This window comes from Diadema setosum, chromosome 1 (assembly GCF_964275005.1).
Source record: "Diadema setosum chromosome 1, eeDiaSeto1, whole genome shotgun sequence".
NCBI classification, from domain to species: domain Eukaryota; kingdom Metazoa; phylum Echinodermata; class Echinoidea; order Diadematoida; family Diadematidae; genus Diadema; species Diadema setosum.
In genome coordinates this window covers 38,653,058-38,674,557 of record NC_092685.1, presented here as the reverse complement: position 1 = coordinate 38,674,557, position 21,500 = coordinate 38,653,058, and the positions used below count along the sequence as shown (strand labels likewise).

General features: G+C 41.0%; 1 protein-coding gene across 1 annotated transcript in view; it reads right to left on the bottom strand.

Moving 5' to 3' along the window:
* Nucleotides 1-1,334: 1,334 nt before the first annotated feature.
* Nucleotides 1,335-21,500, bottom strand: part of LOC140235887 (uncharacterized) — a 44,388-nt gene continuing 24,222 nt past the window's right edge. Inside the window, exons 5-20 of the mRNA XM_072315907.1 lie at nucleotides 20,874-21,019; nucleotides 20,107-20,132; nucleotides 17,773-18,148; nucleotides 16,996-17,220; nucleotides 15,853-16,062; nucleotides 13,595-13,816; nucleotides 12,772-13,149; nucleotides 11,483-11,698; nucleotides 10,602-10,667; nucleotides 9,332-9,613; nucleotides 7,314-7,535; nucleotides 5,730-6,035; nucleotides 5,028-5,249; nucleotides 4,297-4,488; nucleotides 2,959-3,162; nucleotides 1,335-2,295 (exon numbers count right to left, since the gene is read on the bottom strand). Of these exons, the coding sequence (XP_072172008.1) occupies nucleotides 1,336-2,295; nucleotides 2,959-3,162; nucleotides 4,297-4,488; nucleotides 5,028-5,249; nucleotides 5,730-6,035; nucleotides 7,314-7,535; nucleotides 9,332-9,613; nucleotides 10,602-10,667; nucleotides 11,483-11,698; nucleotides 12,772-13,149; nucleotides 13,595-13,816; nucleotides 15,853-16,062; nucleotides 16,996-17,220; nucleotides 17,773-18,148; nucleotides 20,107-20,132; nucleotides 20,874-21,019 (4,253 nt within the window). The 3' untranslated portion in view covers nucleotide 1,335. The remainder of the gene's footprint in view (nucleotides 2,296-2,958; nucleotides 3,163-4,296; nucleotides 4,489-5,027; nucleotides 5,250-5,729; nucleotides 6,036-7,313; nucleotides 7,536-9,331; nucleotides 9,614-10,601; nucleotides 10,668-11,482; nucleotides 11,699-12,771; nucleotides 13,150-13,594; nucleotides 13,817-15,852; nucleotides 16,063-16,995; nucleotides 17,221-17,772; nucleotides 18,149-20,106; nucleotides 20,133-20,873; nucleotides 21,020-21,500) is intronic.

Here is a 21,500-nt window from a genome sequence, read left to right as displayed (position 1 = left end):
ATATTTTCTTTTCTTGAACTCTTACCAAAAGATCAAACTGATGTAACCGGAGTGCTTTTGATTTAGCTTCAGTAATATGCAAGTTTCATTCAAATGGGTCCCTACCGATCTATGCTTTCTTGGGCATTACTCATCCTCACATCAACCAGATCTAGTTTCTGTGGTGAAAAACTTACTTTCCTATTAAGTTTGTCATATTGCAATCATTGTTAATTATTATCAAAACATACAAGTATATTATTGAAGGATTTCACGCAAAGGGGATCTGGAGGTGTATTTTCTTGTTTTAACATGACCTTTACGACTGATGTGGTAAATCATATTTTAGCAAAGAAAATTTCTGGTTTCTGAGGATTTGCATGCCAGCACATGCATGAGACATGATATGCTTGAACTCTACATCCATTAAAACTGGCTGTAGGTGGCATTTTCTCTCAGTTGTATTCTTTGGAAGTCACATGTCAAATTCTACTTTTAAGTATATGGGAAGCTTACCTGGTAATTTTGAACGATGATGAGAGCTGGTTGAGCACTGCTCCAAGTCCTAGGTTGCAATATCAGTGGGATCAATCACATCTACACAGGAGCAAAAGCTGAGGCTGGCAGCAGTCTTGTGGTTGATTGGTTTGTGTTATCCCTCTTTCATGTTGAAGACAGACTGAGGCTCTTGCCACCAGTAAGCATCTGCAACTAGAGTCTACTCATCATTTCTGAATGTAAACTATTCAAGTAGCCTTGCACGTTTTTTTTTTTTTTTTTTTTTTTTTGCGGGGCTTTTCACCCAAAAAGTAGGAAAAAGTAGGAAAAAGTAGGATTTTGAGCAAAAAAGTAGGAAAAGTAGGAACAGCAGTAAAAAAGTAGGAAAAAGTAGGAAAAGTAGGAACACTTGAAAGCCTGTGCTTTGCAAATCCAAGTTTTTTTTCAGGAATCAGGACTTTCCGACAATTTTGTAAGTGGGGTTAACTTCATGATTGCGGAGTATATAGTAATAACCGGGAAAAAAATATATATATATGCGTGCATGTCATGTTTATCTCAGGATCAGAGATAATAATTTTGAGTTATGTTAAATTCACAAATAGCACATTCAACACATGAACTATACAGCATACAGTAGATGACGAAACACCAACACAGTGGGCAGGTGTGGATTTGAAGGCTTTTACGAGTCTGCTTCATGTGTGTGTGTTTCTGTGTGCGTGTGTGCATGTGAGTATACCACGTCAAGAGTTGTCAATGTGCATTAACTCCCAAAATGCAGAACCATGGAACAAGTGGACAACAAAACATTTTTTTCACACCAGCCAAATGAATGGAATGTTGAATGAGCCTGTGCTATGATGCCGACACGTCAACCTCACTCCATTCAATTCCCTGATCGTGCACTTCCTCAGCCTGATGTAGCTCCTCCTCGATCTTGGCCACGATGACGTCGATGTCCTTGAATTGCACAGCGTTGTGGCCCTCGAGATTCGCGTGGAGCTCGTCCAGGTCATTGATACCCAAGCGCTGACCGTACTCGGTGGAAACCCAGGCCTTGTTGAGTCTTGAGGGTCTGCCGTTCTCTGACAGCCCACCCATCCTTTCCAAGTCATTGGGTAACAAATGCTCCTTGGTTTCATTCAGGAGGAACACTTGCTCTCCATCCACTATTATATCCTGAGAGGCAACTTCTGAGACAGTCCCTAACTTCACGCTAGATTGTGAGATGTGAGATGTACCTCCAGCCTCCTCCTCCTCATCCTCATCTAGGGTTTCCGAGGTCCCCAAGTCCGTGACCAGCAGCCTCTTGTGCCCACACCTCTCCCCTTCACAACTACCACCCCTACAGATACAGATGCAGGTCACCCCTGCTCCAAACTCCACTGTGGCACCCAGTCTCTTGTCTCTCGGCGAGACGGGTGCTTGAGTTTGGTCGATGGGTTCGACCTTCTCGTCCTTGATGATGACGATGTCTGTACTCCCGCCACCTCTCCCATCTAGCAGCGCTTCGGGGCGATCCCCGTACGCATCTGCCTCTGTGTCTGTGTCGACATATCTCGGCATCTGGGGAGGCAGCTGCGGCACTAAGCTGCTGCAGTTGTGGAGGGCCAGGCAGTGCGGGTGCAAGCCGCGTTCGCAGGAGGAGCATGCTGTCTGGGTGGGGTGCTGGGACCCGGAAGACGAGCAGACACAGCAGTACTTGGGAGCCCCACCCTTGACTTCCACCAGTCCGGGACTCTCTTCATCCTCCTCCTCCTGCTCCTCTCCCCTCTCACTGTCATCATCTAGAACAATGACTTGAGAGCGTGCGTTCTGGAAAGGAACCCAATGTGGAAAAGCTTATTACAGTTACATCAAAGTAATCTGCATTGAAACTAATGTTTCTACATTCATATGCACTACTAATCATCAGCTCCCAGAGGACACAATATATACAGAAACTGCCTGACCTGAAATAAGTGTATTAGAACTGAAGTGCAGTGGCACATTCGTGAGAAACACATGAAATTTTATTTAAGCTAGCATAAATTGTCAGGATTGTGCTTGGATGCAAAAAAATTGCAATCTATGTAAATCATTAATTGTGGTTTGTACTTCTGAGAAATAAATGGTCTAACATGTCCTAACCTCAAACTTTGCACAAGCATACATCTTCAAGAATTTAAAAAAGAAATATATATATATATATATATATATATATATAAACGCAATACTTTCCCCCATTGCATTTGTAGGAAACAATATCTTTTGAAAACAATATTCAGTCTTGGCTTTGCAAACAAATTTCCACAATGGATTATCAGTGGCCAAATCTTTAAAAACAAAACAAAACAAAACAAAACATGGTTGGTTTTATCTATAATTCATATGACAGGAATGTGTAGATGCCTTCCAGAAGACATGTTGAAACCCCCTCCGGCCCACGTTGAGTCTTACGAGCTCACAAGCTCCGTAAACCTTGACCACTGCACTGACCTGAGGAGCCCTAAACATCGTGCAGATGTGCTGGCGGGCACACGCCCTGTGCAGGCCCTTATCGCACTGGGGGCACTTGGTGTTGGAGCGACTCCGGCGCCCTCCCCGCCGGTCCGAGCACACCGCACAGTCCTTCTTTCTCGTCTTGATCTCACTCGCCTCTATGGGGACAACCTCCCCCGTGAACGGCATGCCCATTCCCACCTAGAAATGTAGGGACAGGCGAGATGCTCACTTGTCATGTCATAGTTTGGTGTCATCTTCCACACATACTAACTCTGTATGCGCCGCGTTGTAAACCCCGTGTGTGTCACATTATTCTGAGACCACAACATAGGCATGCTTTGGGTAAACATTCCATGTTTTAAATCTATGTAAGTTATCATAGATTGTTGCTATGCGGGATATGCCATGAGCAAAAGTGCAAAGAAAATGCGAGGCTTTGATTTGCATGTAAGTTTTTATTACAAATCTATGATTATTTTTCATTCAAATGATCAGTAGCTACATCATTGTGCAGGCATGACTTTTGCACACAAACAGCATCAGAAACTTAGAATTTACTCGCAAATCCAATAGGTAACATCGCTTAATATCTAATCACATTATGCAAGCAACATGTGACATGAAAGGAATCGCAATTGACGCTTCTATTGTACTGTATCATTTGGCGATTCATTGATCAATTCGAGCTGGTTTCTGCATTTGAGCAAAATATGCAAACTTGGCATGCTGTCGGGCGTGCAAATGTGGCACATAAAGAGTTACAACAGAATGGGACATAGAGAAGACTAGCAATTTCTCCACTCATGTTTTAATTTATTTGTCAACATCACCTATTGTCTTATGTATTGCAACATATGAGTGTTTTGTCCGTATCAATGATTACCAGAATATACTGTATATACAAAGGCTTTGCTGCACAGCTTACCCAACCTGACAATACTTATCATTTTATTGGGCAAGTTAACAAACATACATGTGCTGTTATCACACACACACAAAAAAAATGGATAAGCAGTATTTGCTATATCCACAAATTTGTCTACAATGATGCAAAAATGGAATAGATATATATACACATTTATCATCAAACTCACATCTCAGGCAACAATTGTCTGTTTCTTTGTTTTTTGTTTTTCGGATACAGCTTTGTAATATTGTCCATGAAGGGCTTCCCTTTCTTTCTTCCTTTTTTCTGGATTAACAAAACCAAATGGGAAGATTTTGGGAAAAAAAGCAACTTTGAGACAGCAACAGTTTAAGACAACGATGATGAATTTGCAACATTTTTTAAAAATTAATATCAAAAGCCCTATCAATTGGAGTGGACATTACCATTCCCTCGGTTGAAGCATCCAAATATTGGCACTGGTGGTTCGCTTCACAGCGAAAGTGGACATTCTGGGCACAGCCCGGACAAGCCATTCTGGTCTTCTGAGGGGAGTGGCACACGCAGCAAGTCTTCTCCTTCCCCTTCTTGACCAGGCGGGAATTTTTGAGCCGCCGGTCTTTGAAATGTTTGGTCAGCTGCGGAACAAGCACAGAAGGCAAACCAGCATGATTGTTATGGGAGAGCAAGGGGAATGCACAAACTGTCTTTACCTACAACGTGTTTAATAATGAAGAGAATTTATGCGGAAGAGATGTAATTTCCACAAACATCTTTCTCTCCCAAATTCAAAATGTAACTAGGGAGAACCCAACAGCAGCTGAGACAAAATACATTTATAAATGTGGAAATAAAGAGTATTTCAGACTGCCATGACTGCACCCAGCAAGTGACTTTCACACTAACACCTCCCCCCCCCCACAAAAAAAAAGAAGAAAAAGAATATGATATACACAGGTATGTATTTTGTGTATCATGTAGAATATAATTGTATCTGCAATTAAAGCAATTTCAGCAATACTGAATTTTTAGGAATTGAAGTTGGATCAAAGTAGAGACAAGGAAATAATTCTCAAGTTTGGAATATTTTTACAAAAACAGCGAAGGCAGTCACAATTCCATACACACAATAGACGAGGCAATAACGTCATGGGGAGTGTTCTCCGCCAGTACATACCATCTCAAGCTGTCTGACGTCCTCTGGTCCAGGACATATGTGTAGTGCCAGGCACCACTGGTGGAGCCCTTTCTTACAGATGGAGCACTGAGTCCTTGACCTGTTGCGCCTTCCATTCCCAGCCCGCCCAGAGCAGACTTCACAGTTCTTCCGGCAGTCCATGACATCACTGATACGGATAGGCTCTACCGTGGGTCTCAATCCCCCAAACATTCCCGTGTGCTGCCAGAGTGTCGATGGAAAGAATGCAAATTTCATGTCATCATAATCATCATCATCATCATCACTACCATCACTGTGGTTACCATGATCATTTCCTTTTTGCCATTAATACTACTACTCTACTTCTTCAACTTCTATAACTCACTACTGCTACTACGTTTACTACTACTACTACTGTTGCCGCAGCAACCACCACCACTACCAATGCTACTATTACTACTACTACTACTTTTACTGCTACTACTACTACCACTACTATTACTATTACTATTACTATTACTATTACTACTACTACTACTACTACTACTACTTCTACTACTACTACTTGTAAATGAAGACAATTCATGCAGCATTATAATGAAGGGAAATATTGTCTCGGCGGATTTAGAAAAAAAGATAAATCATATTATTTTTTCCATATCCACAGTGTATTTCATCATTTGCCAGAGGGCAGTCAAACAAAAACCCAAACTTGCTTACCACTGGAGCAACAGCCTCCTTGGCAGAAGTTTGGGGAAGGTTGTTGGAGTCACACCGCGCTACCTTCAGCGCCACTGGCACAATGTCTCCATTGTGGGGTGCTAGTTGTGTCTCCTCCACATTCGCATTCTTCACCTCCTCCTTCTGCCCATGCCCCTGGCCCTGCCTCTGCCCTTGCTCTCTCTTCATCTCCTCCTCCTCATCATCTCTGGGCTTGATGACCACCACCTCATGCTGCCACAGCCGGCCCATGTCGGCCGGAATGGCCGCCGCCTGGACCGAAGAAGTAGGCTCCGCACGAGAGTTCTGGGGGGAGGGGAAAACACTGAATGACGTCATGCACTAGTTTCCTCTACTTGGAGGTAGTAGTGGGGGGGGGGGGGAGTGGTACTGAACATCAAAGCTTGTAATGAAAATCAAACATGAATTGTCTCTTCCGAGGAAAGCTGAACAAATTTTGAATTATTACTCAAGCAATTCTGCGACAGATTTCGGAAAACATGCCCACCTAGCATCACCATTTGTAATGGCAAGCTAGTATAAGTTTCTTCTGGAGAACAGGGAACAAATTTTTGATGAATGCTTAGTCAATTTTTACAGTAGATTTGGAGCATACATGCCTTCTAGAGAGAGAGAGAGAAAAAAATCTATTCTAAATAGGATAACTCTTTATAATGCAAACACTGTACTTCAAGAAACGCTTTGAAATAATACCTAAATACTCCTTTACAAAAACTATTCAATGTAATAAACTGAAACTAAAAGATGAAAAGTTCAGTGCACATCAATATCACGTACTCATACACTATCGACTGCTTTTTTCTTGTCAACAGGGCTAGCACCCTGCTCTTTGCGATGAATGAATATAGAAGGATATTTTACGTGCGACAGTAGTGGGTAACTCACACGTGGGACCTCCATTTAATGTCCTTCCAATGAACAGAGAGCTTTGCCTCCTTACTAGAGGGTGTGGAATGACGGAACACACAACACTGCTCAGTGAGACTTGGGACTAGAAACCGGTCCCTTAGATCAGAAGGCAGACGTGTTGCGACTAAGCCATATTACCGCCCATTACAATGGTAAATATGGACTTGTCATACTTAGGCACAGTTTTTGTCACTTAGAAGTTAAACCAGGCACTCTATTCCATGCTGAAGAAGACAGCGATGGGTGTAATGAAGCAAAAGAAATGTTGAATTTTTTAGGAATTAAAGTTGGATCAAAGAAGATGCCAGGATTAGTAGAATTCTCAAGTTTAGAATATTTTCACAAAAAACACTGGAGGAAGTCACAATTCCACACGCATTTTAAATGAAGCACCTCAAAAAAGTGTATTGTACACGCCATATATTTAGCAACTCTAATTTTTTGTGAACCGGGACTTCCTGACAATTTTGTGAGTGATTAAATTTGTAATCACTCACAACGTCACATTCACGTTGGGGATGAGAGTTAATATTTTTGACTGTTTTCAAATTTGCAAATAGGACATAACAACGAAAAAAATAAAAACCTCGCGAAATTCATGAAATATTCGGTGTATACAGTATGTCATGAGGATTGTTCTCCGCCAGTACGTACCATCTCATTCTGTCTGGCGTACTCCGGCCCGGGACATATGTGTTGCGACAGGCACCGCAGGTGAAGCCCTTTCTTACAGACGGCGCACTGAGTCCTCGACCTGTTGCGCTTCACGGTCCGAGACCGCCCGGAGCAGACTTCACAAGCTTTCCTGGAGTCCCTCATCTCATCGTAAGAAATAAGCTCTACCGAGGGTCTCTCTCCAACAAATGTTCCCGTGTGCTGTCAGAGAGTCGATGGAAAGAATGAAAATTTGATGTGTTGTCATCATCACCATCATCATTATCATCATCTTCATCATTACGGTTACCCTAATTTTTATTTTTTTTTTTTAATGCCAATACTACTACTATGTATGTATTACTCCACTACTACTTCTACTACTACTACTACTACTACTAATACTACTACGACTACTGCTACTACTACTTCTACTAATAATAATAGTGAGACTCTTATAAAGCGCTCATTTCTACCTAAAAAAGATACTCAAGGCGCTATACATAGAACAGAGTACATATTGTATCACGTTACAACAGTATCACAGAAAATGATAAGACAATAAACCAACAAACAATATATACGTACACATATACATACAGGTATGGTCAATTGAAATTGAAAATGTAGGTCTTGAGATTCTTTTTGAAACCATCAATGGAAGATGCTTCTCTAAGAGATTTTGGTAGGCCATTCCATAGTTTTGGGCCCATATATGAAAAAGCCCGATCCCCCCAATTATCACTGCTATGAATATTACTCTCTTATTCAACATTTCATACATCTCATTAAGGCGTTCAAACCATTTCAAAGCCTCAGCTGATGAACCCACAATTATTCACAATATACATATGAAAGCACTGATCGTGTCAAAGCATGTTTTTTTACACACAACTATTGTAAACAAAGTGTACTTCAGAAGAAAATGCTTCATGGAAAAAAAAAGAAGAGACACATGAAAGTCTGTACAGTTATGTGCACCATATGAACATCGATGACATACATATGTGACCCGCTACAACAAAATGATCCTAAAGTCGGGCGAGGTCGATTATTTGAAAATTGCACAATATAATCCCCTAATCTTTCTGCTTCAGATTGACATATAACATACTTTATGAAAATAATCGGCTGCGGAGATATCGATGTTTAAAAGAGAGCATGTCGAGACGTCTGGAAAATCACTGTTTCGAGAAAAGCGCCCTTAAAGTCTTCCTTTCGACGCAATCGCAATCAACGGACACGCAAGTCAGTTTTCACCTCTGGACAATAGAAGGTAAGCCCTAGCAACCCCCGAAGAGTTCATTCAAGCACATCAGCGTCGGCGGTCTCCTCACCAACCAATCAGTGACCAGGATGTGAGAAGCGGCTGAGCATAGCGCACCCCGCCCGCAGGCACCAGTCGACTGGGCAGTGTGCGAGCTTCACGCTTCGGTTAGCAGCAAGCAGCAAACTGACCAATGAGATCACTCTGGTCGTTGTTAGGGGCGGGACCTATCTGTGGCGCTCAATCCAAATTTTCGAACCAGTTTCTGCGTCGTTGAAACGCCAAAAAACATGGCTCAGAAAAACGCTATTTTTTGGTCTTTCCTTTGATCATTTTGCTTCAAAATTTCGACAGATGATAGAAGACATGTTAGACTCCAATAATATATAAAAATCAGAAAATCGTAAGTTTTGACCAATTTTAATGCTCTGACTTCAAACTCGATTTTCACGGCTTCGACCGTGCGCGACTTTAGGACCTTTTTGTTGTAGCGGGTCACATATTATCAATGTTCACTGAAGATAATAATTTCAATCTTAATGTCATGTTAACAACACGTGTCATAATACAAATCATTTCTTGTAAACTCATCCACTCCCATTCTCAAAAATAAATGTTATAACACCAAAGAACAAGCAGGCACAGATGAAACACTAATAAAAGCCAGCATTTTGACATGGAGGTTAAGTTCATGGTGCGATTGGATCTCTTTGGGGGTATGGTCTGAAGAGCACAGGGCAACCTGCCTTACCTGGACCTGGGCATCGTTGCCAGAGTTGGCGTCCTCTTCCTCCATCGGGTCCCTTCTCTTGCCGCACCGGTGCCAGTAGTGGCACTTCTTGTGCACCCCTCTCTTGCAGACGCTGCACATGAGGCTGGCCTGCTTCTTGAAGCCGTCGTACAGGAAACACTCCACACACTCCTTGTTCATCTTGTGCCCAATTCGGATCAGGTCCGGGAGGCACGTCATCGTTTCCACCAGCGGCACCGATGCATCGGCGTCTACCCAGCCCTCCTCCTCTTCCTCCTCTTGCTCCTCCTCCACCTCCTCCTCATCCTTCTTCTCTTCCTTGACCACTATTTCTGCCTCCTTCTCTTCCTCTACCACCTCCATATCGCTCTCCTATCACAGACAAAACATAAGTTTTTCTTTTATTGATTTTAATGAACATAGTGCATGATTAATAAAACAGTTTAGTAAACAGAAGTCTTGGCAAATGTTCAAATTAATTTATGTAATTACAGTAAAATCAAACAGACAACAAAGTGAAAGTTCTATTCAGATCTGACATAAAAAAGAGAGATAAGGAATTTTAACATTTCAAATGTTCTCCCAGCGCAGTGACATCAGTAATTATCTCACTTGTAACAAAGGCCAAAGTGACAAAATGATCTCTTTGCAATTCTCCCATGGGTTTATAGATTTAAAAAAAAAAATACATATATAATTTCATTTTTACAACAATGCAGCAAGGATGCCCCCGTCCCAATACACTGTTAGTATTGCTTAATCACGACATCTCTGGAATGACGAGGACATATTTTTTTTTTTTTTTTTAAGTCTATTTAAAATAATGACAAAGAACAAAAATTGGTCAAGATTGGTGTGCTGGTGGAAAAAGACTTGTAAGACCATGACATTACCATAGTAGAACACATGTAAAACATTTAAATTCCTTTGACATCCTTCTCATGTGTCCATATCCAGGGATTCCAACCTTGTAAAACGGCATTATAGCATTCTGATGGCTGATAAAAACCCATTCTTGGTTTTTTTAAAAAATGCATTTTTACCTTTCCAGCAATAGGCACATGCAGTAGTACAATTTTGAAAAAAAAAAATTATTGGAAATTAAAAACAGACAACAGTACTGCCATGAAACCTGCCATATTTTGTGTGAAAACAAAATACTAAACCCTGCACAAATGTAACAGCTGGCATCTATGAACATTTAGCAAAACTTTGATTGACTGATTGATTGATGGTGAGGTCAACTTGGACCGGAATTTTGATTACTTACCTTTACTGGTGGGACTGCTCCAGCTGAAGGCTCAAGTACCGTAGAATTCACATTCGGAATATCATACTGTGAACAAAGAAGAGACATAAACGTTTACATTCCATGATCAGCCCAAAAACATATGTCGACACTCATGCTGTGAGTAAAAATATTCATTTCTATTTACATGCTGAAATCAGATGAGGAGTTTTTTTTTTCCATATTTCTTTTTTTTTTTTTTTTAGTTTTTCTCTTTTAGTTATTGTGTTGATATTAACTGGTAGTTCTAGTTGGTTTGCAAAAATATTTGTTGTGGATTCCAGCATCCCTGAAACAGTGAACAATTTCTGTGAATCAAACATGCTCTGCCTGCTTAATATCTCTGCACATTGCTTGTGCTGAATAAACTCGGATGTTAAAAACCACTACAGCCAGAACAGAACACCACAGTTGAAGTCTAACCTTTTCCATCTAGATATGAAGAGGAGATATAAACATGAACATCACTGCACAATACATGTACCCAACTGAAAAACTCACACAATTCCAGTGAAAATCTGAGTTTTGTAACTGTTGACCGATATATCAAACCCCTACTACCTATCCAACCTCCCACTCCCCCCATCAACTCCCCAAAAAGTTACATTCGGCTGATCAGCTGACCTACTAATGACCCCTCCCCTCCCAGGCATCTTCAACCAACTCTCCCCCGACCACACTCCCGTTACAACGAACGTGGTTATAACGAAATTCCGGTTACAACAAAATAAAAGTCTAGGTCGCAAAATTATCAGCTGTATGTTTTTTGTTGTTATCTATTCAGTTATAACAAAATTTTGATATAACGAAAGAAAACTGCCGGTCCTGAGGATTTTGTTACAATGGGAGTCCACTGTAATTACCTTTGGATGCAGCTTGGTCAGTCCGCACATGTGGTACTTCAGACACCTGCTGTGCAGCCCCTTCTTGCAGATGCTGCACATGGTGTAGGACCGCTTGCGCTGGCCGCCGTTTGTCCGGCTGGAGCACACGATGCAGTCCCTGCGGCCGTCCCTGTTCCCCAGGAGTCTGACCCGCACAATGCGGGGCTCTGCTTTTGCATAACTTTCCGTGCGAACCTGTCATAAATTAACCAATATAATGATGGCCTTGTCAATCATATTGTAATGTCTGCAATGATCATTCATACCCAACTTTGCACTCTCCAAGACATACATACGCAAGAGAAAATGCAGAACACTTTAATATTGCCCACTTCAAAGCCCTGTGAGCATATCTACATGTGATGGACTTGCCTTTGCTACATCTATTCTCCTGTCTATCATGACCAATGAAAGACTGGTCCTCGTCTGAGGGTAACAAGGAAATCTTGCCTGTCGCTATCATGAAACTGCTACATCTAAACGAAAGGCAATGTTCATTTTATGTCAAAATCCACTCCATGTTAAAATAGACTTTACTTCCTCCGCCAAGAAGATTATATTTTTGTCGACATTGGTTTGTTGGTTTGTTTGTCTGTTTGCAAAATAACTCAAACAGTTGTGAACGAGTTTAAATGAAATTTATGGGAAAAGTTGGCAATGACAAAAGGGACAGATGATTAAAGTTTGATAGTGATATGGGAATTTTGATGAATTTTTGAAGGGCTTGCTACGCGCATTTGAGGTTTGAATACGTGCACTAAAGCACATGCTCTGCTCACGGCGATAGATATCCAAAAACAGTGTAAAACAAAGTGGTCCTGACAAAAGGTGGGACCCACCTTATATAACAACCTCTTTCGTTCTGGATATTTCAGCCATTTCAAAACCAATTTTCATTAAATAAACTTTTGATTCCTCTTAGCATTGTATACTCTTTGATGTTTCATATAAGTGGTTTGTAATTATCTCACAAAATAAAGTTAAAACCTCAATCCCCATCTCTTTAACATTGGCTTGTTTCATATGACTGCTATCAATGTCTTCTTTTTGCTAAAAATATGTCTGACTGCAAAATTTATTTTTTTTAATTTCATTTGTCTGAAGTTAATGAAATTTTATCTGTTCGGTTTGTCCGACTTTACTAGGCTTCTTAAAATCAACTTGAAGTCAGTGGTGGAGTGTCTTTTTGAGGGGCAATAACCGAGAGGAAAGAGAGTGATTTTATATCAGCAAGGTTAAGGTTTCGAACAGGAAAGGGTTAAACTCACCTCATTTGAGGTGCCGGAGTTGATGTTGTTTTCCTCCTGCGAAATCCCGGGAACCGGCTTGGTCAAGCCGCTGCTTGTCGGTTGGCCCTGGGAGGGGTAGACCATGCTCTGACCCTGGGAGGCGTAGACCGTGCTCTGATACTGCACAACTTCCAGGGACACTGCTTGGCTGGTGACAGGGGCGACACCTTGGTGGCTCTCCTCACTGGAGAAGGGTTGCAGGGCCAACCCCCCTTGGTTTGGCAAGGGGATATCCTTGTGACGGGACAAGGCCAACACTGTCTTCATGCCTGCATGTATTCCGCGTCGTTTCTGCACTTTCTTGCCTACCGTGGCGTTCACATTTTGTTGGTTGGGCTTGCCGGGGGGCAGGGTGTGCTGATATGAAGAGAAATTGTGAGACAAATCCATTTCACCTTTTCCTTCTTAAAATTTTGTAGAAATAGCGGCACTTCCTCATGAAATATTTCCCATTAAAAACATGATCATGAAATATTTCCAGGTGGAATCATGATCACAAAAGACCCAACAGAAAAGACAACTTTAAAACACACATACTGAAGCTCTGATGGAAACTGCTCTGGAATGTTTAATAGTTGTAAAGACTCCAAATGAAAGCAAACACAATGCATGTATAACTATTGCAATCATCAACAAATATAAAAATCCTTTCAGATAAAACACAAGTTACTTGCACCAAGCAACAGGACAACTGTCTTAGGAATATGAGACTATGGCTACTTTTCACTGCTGTCCTTGTGTGGTTTAAACCTGTACATTTCTGTGGCAAGCATAAGAAGCAGACATCACGCAGCATACTCACGTTGGCCGCTGCCCCCGTTTGTATCCTCTTCCGCCATACACACATGTGCAGGTGCTCGCACTTACGGTGGAGCCCCTTCTTGCAGAACTTGCAGATGGTGCGGGCCCGGTGCCTCTGGCCCAGCCTGCGGATCGAGCAGACGCAGCAGTCCCTGCGGCCCCCGTGCCCGCCGCCCCCGAGGCTGACCACAATACTCTCCCCGTCATCCATGGGCTGCTGATACTTGTCACAAGAAAGAGATTGAATACAAATGAGGTTTGACGTGATGACTTCACGAGGTCTTCAATCTCATTAATCCATTGAGGATGAGATCATTTTGCTACAACACACATTCCAACAGACACCTGACTGAGCCTAGTCTCCAGCAGGTTAAGGTACAGCAAAGTAATAGAGTCTCATTCCTCTGGACCTTGCACTGGAGACTTGATTTGATTTGAGTTGATCCTACTGCTTGAATTATCCTATCCCATAGGGAACAGCACAGCAATGATTTTGTTGCTACAGGCCATGTGTTTCAAGATACAACTGTATGAAAATTGGCTCTCTCCTAATACAGCCTAAGGCTACAGGCTAATTTATCCCATATTTCAAAAAGTGTATCTGTACCCAGAAATTTATTTTTGAGAAGTGTGAAAGCATGTCTTAAGAACCCTACAGAAAATTATATCCCATCACAAAAAATGCCCAAAATTGTGAAATATTGATTTTAATAAATCAGCACGCACTAGTGCATGCTGCAATAGTAGGCAAATCTGAAAATAGTAGTCGCGCGTCAACCATCGGTGTGTGCACGTTTCCTTCGTTTGCCTCCGTCCACACACAGCTATATCGAATACTGTCTATCGGTATCGTGTGCCTTAATGCCTGTATAGCGTGACATGTACCGAAAACTAGAAAGTATCATAGCAGCGCTAGCCCGGCCTGGCTGGCCCGCCCACCAGACGATGCATCCGGTATAACTAGCATTTGGCGATCACGACTCGATCGACTCTTGATTTACGTTAAAGATGCCTATTACCTGCGTTGCACCACTTTGCCGGAACACCACTCCGAACTTTGCGACATTCAAATTTCTGGGGTACAGATACACTTTAACATGTTGAGGACATACTGGATTTTGCTATAACACGCATTTCCCATACAGTCACTGTTCCCATACACACCTGCCTGAGTATTCTTGGGACTCATCTTCAACAGGTTAATGTAGCACAATTAAATTGACCATTTTGAAATATGATATCTGATTACAATGAGAAAAACAAAACAAAACATGTGAGGCTACTTGATATGGAATAGCTGTGATGATTCCTACATTCTCAGACAGGGTCAACTGATGTGTGGATGAGTGTAATATTTCTGTTTACCACACAACTGCCCCCCCCCCAGAAAAAAAAAATATTGTATACATAGTCACAACCATCTTCCCTACATGCTGCCACAAATATTAATAACAAATGCTTGAAAGTAGATTTTACTCAAGCACTTCCTTTTCTGTATAATTTGATACGACTTCCCTTTTGGCAATGTGTACAAAATTATACAAACAAACATCAAAGTCACTGAAACTTTTATAGTGCTTGTCATAACAAGGGGGCCCCCATCAGCATTTCAAATGCATAAAAACCATGGCTAAGAGCCCATTCAGACACCTGTAAGTACGAACATGGCACACTTTGCTACTACACTTGAACCTGTTACATGATTTACCTACCCACTGAGATGTTACTTTCTTGGCTTCTTTCAATAGGCATTACATCATATCTTCTCTAGCTCAACCACAGTGGGCCAGACCTACAGGTTATTAAGAGATGTCCGAGTGTAACAGCCTCAAACTACAACAAGGTGACTGTGATGACAGTGAATATGAGGATCAAGTTGCTTTTATTTACCGAGTTTTAGTTTCAGAAGATCGGTGCCGATGATTAAATAAAGCGTAGTACTGCATGTGCCAATCCCCCCATCCCCCAGAAAAAGGCATCATATGGCAACGCTGCACACTGGCACTGGTCTGACGGTCCAGGACCAGTAACTTATGCAGGAATGGACCAGTAAAAAATGGAAAAACTGGGTGCCTACTAGTCCGAAAGACAAGTTGGACCAGCAGAAAAAAATAGGTAAGTGTGCAGCCCTGCATATGAGCTAACAAGTTCCAGCTTTGCGAAATAAAATGCCTCTCCCCAAGACCACAGCCCTAAAATTTGATTAGACCCAACAGACATGTCAAGCAACACTCTTTCACAGAAACAGAGTCCCCTTACCTGCACTGGTTCCATCCCATACATGTCGCAGTCATGCTTCAGCCTACAGTCCCAGTGCAGCCCCTTCTTGCAGTAGAAGCAGACCGTCTGGGTGCGTCGGCGTATGCCAAGCCGCCTGATCGAGCACACGCAGCAGTCTTTCTTCTGCCGGTATCTCTCCAGGCGGAACTTCACCTTGTGGTTCCCGACCCCCATATCCCCACTGAGGTTCTGCAAAATATAAATCAATACATTTTCACCAAAACAATGATAAAAAAATTGTAATTTCATGACAATTCAACAGATGGGAGCAAAACCAGTAAGCTGCTCTATTTTTTTTCTTTGTGCAACAGCAGTTACTACACAAACACACACACATTCACAACGGAAAGCTTCCTATTATGTATGTTGTCAAGGCAAGGTGGTACAAAACTCATTTGCCTGCCTGCCCACAGCAATGGAAACTTACTGCCGGGCAAGAAGTACGAAAGGACCACTTGCCTGTTGGAATTATGGGGCTCTTGCCCACATATCCATTCAGGCAAGTGGGTGAAATACTATACAGATATCTCCTTTTTAGGGGTGCAATAGAACACCAAAGGAACAGTCATGTTGTCAAGTGTTATATTGCAATGACAGACAGGTCAATATTTTACTATATTATACGGTCTACATAAATACACATCATTTTATTCTAGCCCCATCAAGAGCCAGTCAAATTCTAACTATATAATTATATAATAATTCTGGAATTATAGTACCTGATGTTCCATCAGCGGAGGCAATATAACAATTTCTATTCTCGCTGCATTAGTCATGTGATTGCATGATATACACGTACCGTTAAAAGACCTTTCGGCATCCAGTTTGATTCCAGATCACTTGTAAAATTTCTTGTGAACAAACACTCTTTAAACATCTGGACCATCTACTTTAGTTTAACATCTTGAATACCTAGTGGCCTGATAATCTCTCTCTTTTATAAATATAATACACATTTCCTTCATAGAATTCTCAATATGGATCTCAAAGATCACATTTATAAAAAAAAAAGAAAAGGGGGTAGTTTTGTTGACAACTCTGTAGCAGTAAAGATAAAGTGCAAAATAGGTTGGAGGTAGAAAGTATTACTAAAGAAAGTGTAAAACATTGAAAAACCCACACCTGTGTTCTATTGCTCTGATGTAACACTTTGGAAAATTTCCCCTGGAGCAGCTGACTGAGGGTGGGGCGGGCATGGGAGCGGGCAGGGGGACAGACGTGGCTGTTCCTGCACTCCCAGTGGACGTTCTGCTTGCAACCCCAGCAGGGGCTCACAGAGCCCTCTTTGGAGCACTCCACACACAGCTTGGTGGCTTGCTGAATGACAATGCAGGATGCAGAAGAGCCCTGGGTGGGGAGAGCAGGGACAAGAAATCAATGCTGCAATAGACACAAGTTTCTAGGAATTCTAAAAAAAAAAGAAAAAAAAAAAAGAAACTGTCCTTAAGTTTGGTTTATAAAGTTTATACCTTATACACTGCACTGAGCAAAGGGAAAATTTTTTATTTTTTATTTTTTTTTTCTAACCATGCTTTCCTTGGCCTGAGTTGATATTTTTTGCCTCCTCAGTGGCAAGTTATTTGTATGAATTAAAATAAGCATGTGCACCATGAACAGGGCACTTAAAATGTCCTCACTAACACAAGATGTGACTACAAAGGGATAGCAATAATAACAACAACAAATCACCGCACGCCAAAGTTGCATAACGAAATCATTTTATATAGAGCTCATTTCATGCACTCTGGGTTCATTCGTTTGGCACTCTGCAGTGAGATCGCAGTGGGAGTATGCTTTTGGATAGTCATGTAGAATGAAACATATTTCATAAAAGCACATGCAGTCACAGTGTAATAAGATGTGACCATCCACCACTGCGCACTGACGATGGATACTCACTCCTGACGAGGCGTAGGACACTTGCGGCTGGGAGTTCTCCTGATTGCCGGGCTCCGATCTGCCCAGATCGTCGGGGCCGAGCCGACACTGGTGCATGACGGAGCATTCCTGGTGGAGACCCTCCCCACAGCTGCCGCACACGGTGGTGGCGCCGTCACTCCCGTCGGCTGCCGCCGGCACAAATCGGCACACGCAGCACACCAGGTAGCTCTCCTTCTTCACCATGCTTGCACTCTCGAAGTGACCACTGCCACTGGACGAAGGGTGATACTGCGAGCCCTCGTTCGGGGTGCTGACCACATTCCGTTGTTCTTCCTGCATGCGGGGGGAAAATGATGGTCGAAATTCTGTTTTGGGGGAAGAAAACTTGTTGCATCTGCAGCAGAAGTGCAATGACAATATACACCTCACTGCTCATGTGTTGTACACAGTAAATGTTGAATAAATACTTAATGCCAAAACTTAATCACACATCTGAGAGAGAGAGGCATAAGTACAGTCCTGTACATGTACTCGGTAATGACACTACAACTGAAATTGTTACAGTATCACTTATTTGCCTGCTTTTTGGTAATTTCCTAGTCTTAAGACACATTCATATGGGACGTGATGTAGAATGTTTTCCCTATATAAACTATGCCAAATTTGACATCACATTTGCTACAAGAAGATGACTCTATTTTGACAGTATCTACAAGTTAAAATACACAATGGAAGGATGATAGAACATTGGGTGACAGTACTAGTATGTCAACTTGGTTAAATTGTATTCATGACAAAATTTAGTATTAACATCACAGGGACTCACTAAAATAGAACATAGCCTTAGACTTTCTGCATGTGTACTGTAAGCTTATTCTGCGAAGCTGTAAAGATACACTGCTTACTGTGCCTACTCTATCTACATAGCCTACTACAAGCAAATCAATGGTACAGTATGCCTTTACTGATGGCACTTCCATAGCCTAGGATTATAAACACTGTCTCTCACATAAGATAAAACATAAATGAATAGACTATAACTGAATTCTTAAAAGCACACATGGTTCGTTTCAAGCATTTAGGACACTCCCACAAAATGAAGATTCCAATGAATGACTCACAGTCTATATACCCACTTGTATGTTTCATTTACATTTGCATACTGAAGAAGTAAATGCGAAAATGATGAGACAGTGGAATTCTACTGGTCTTTACCATTTGGGACATTTGGTGTACGTGGAAATGTTTTATGGACCAACAGATGAAGATTTCTTAAAAAGACAAAATTATTGGTAAGATTGGTGAGTTGATATATGTTTAAGCATGATGAGTATACTGCCATGGATTCAATTCATTTCAGTGGTAGTGCCTTCTTCTTGAAAGATATATCTCTACGGTTTGTTTTGTTGTACAAAGCTATCTTAGCACGTTAGGCCTACAATGTACAATGGTACACACACACTGGATCAAAGTTAACTATTTAATACCACTACATCTTCATAGAAATATACGAGTGAGACAGACTTGTGTGGCACTAACCTTTGGTCTAATCGAAAACGATTTTGGATGGAGCAGATTTTCTCTGGAGATCGCGTCTCGTGAGCTACTCGATCATATCTTTGAATCGGATTGAATTTGAATGTGCAGTTAATATTTGCAAATGCACGCCTACACTGTAAATCCCTGACTTGGGTCACTGAACCCACCCACACGGGGGTGATTATGTGCAAATGTATCGCAACAATGCATACAAATGAAGTTTCCTACAGAAATGAAAAGATGAATTCTAGCAAACATCTACCACACACACACACACACACACACACACACACACACGTATACATACATTTAAAAAAAAAAAAAAACCCTCAAGTTTATTGCAACCCAAACCAATGCATCATAAAAAATGAATTGATCAGGCCACTCTCAAATCTTTTTGATCAAATAAAATCAAAAGAACTCTGCACTGATGAACAAATCAGTCAAGGAGTCAAGCTTTTGAACACCTTTTCTCACCCTCTTTCACACTGTAGATAACAGATATTTTGGAATGAAATTTTGGTAGATACATTTTTAAACTGTAAAATCTGTATCTACAATGTATGGCATAATATATATATTGTAGAACTCATCACCAACAACAACAACAACCACTTTTCAAGGCAATTAATCTTTAGTGAACAATCCACACAGAAAGGTATACAGCTCTTTCATTACTATAAAACATATAATGGCTGTGAGCATAATGCACAGTGTAGACCTTCATGCCTTGGCCTTACATGAATGTAAATGAAACACATAATATACTAAGAATGAGTCTGTCATAAAGAATACTGTCAAAATAGAATCTACTTCATAGGTAGCAAGATGGGCACAAACTAAAGACAAAGAATGAACACGAGACCACACAAAGACTCATCAGTCCAAATCTTGTATGGATGAAAAAAGAAAAAAATGTTATATAAGAATTTCAGATGTTGTTGAGCTTTACAAAAATTAGCTAAAATGAAGGAACTGGCAGGCATTCTTAATTATCAAACAAACCAGCATTTGCTAACTTCATAGATCTTATCTTATAGGTATTTTTTGGAAGAAACTGCAGGAGCTACATACAAAATAGTATCAACTGTATACTGTAAAGATTGTTTAATGCCTCAAACATTATCGAGAAGGTAATATGCTTCAATCATCAGAGTAGAAAATAATATAATCTCCCTTAAGTCTTGCAATGATTTTCAGGGTGATGGTAACCATTAATTTCATAAAGACATTACTGTTTTTCCTTTACACAATCAAACTCTTCACAAGTGAATTATTCCATATTACCCAAATTCTACAAAGACACACATATATGAACATGTAGGGTACGTTATGTACTGAAAGCAATAAAAAAGAATTGACAGAATAAATATAATGCCATTTCATCTAATAAACTCATAGTCACAACAATATGTCACAAAGATAATTAAGAAAACAAAAATATTCACTTAATAAATATATAACAACAACAAATGATTGAAATTGACAACACTGAAGGCAACAAAGTAGATCTATACATTTTTCATTTACACTACAGAAAAAAAAAAATTATGCTTTGGGCGCACAATATGTGGACTAACCTGCCTAGCCTGACGCAAGACCTCTTTGCTGGCAGCAGCAGTGTCCTCTGGGGCAGGGGGAGTGGTGTCTTGGGGTGACTCCAGTTGGATGGTCACCGGTCCATCATTTTGGATTTGAACCTGCATGTACGCTCCAAACCTGCCATCTGTGAGTCATAACGTATGCAGGCACAACGAGAGTCATAACCTTGAGAAGACCCAGGATATGGTTCACAAAAATAACATAACGCTATCACAAATTATGTCTTGATAAATAATGGCATTCATATAACATGTTCACATTGTCATAACCCCATGGAAAACTGTGCAGTAAATGTGATAGCAGTGAGAAAGCACTAGCAGCTTTGCAACAACAACAACAACAAAAAATGCAGTGAAGATGTAACAAGACCGAATGTATGAGTTTTTATCCTATATCAAACATCCAAATCCAAGAGTCTACTGAATCACTAATTTTTTTTTTGTACTGTCTTATACCAACTTGCTACACATGCATTGATTTCACTATTCATTGTTGTTGTTGTTGTTATTGTTTAGTAATGGATGAGTACACTTTATTGGTCATCATTCACTTGTCACATGGCTCCTGACATTGAAGGGTGGATTCTAAATACTCTCTGAACAAAA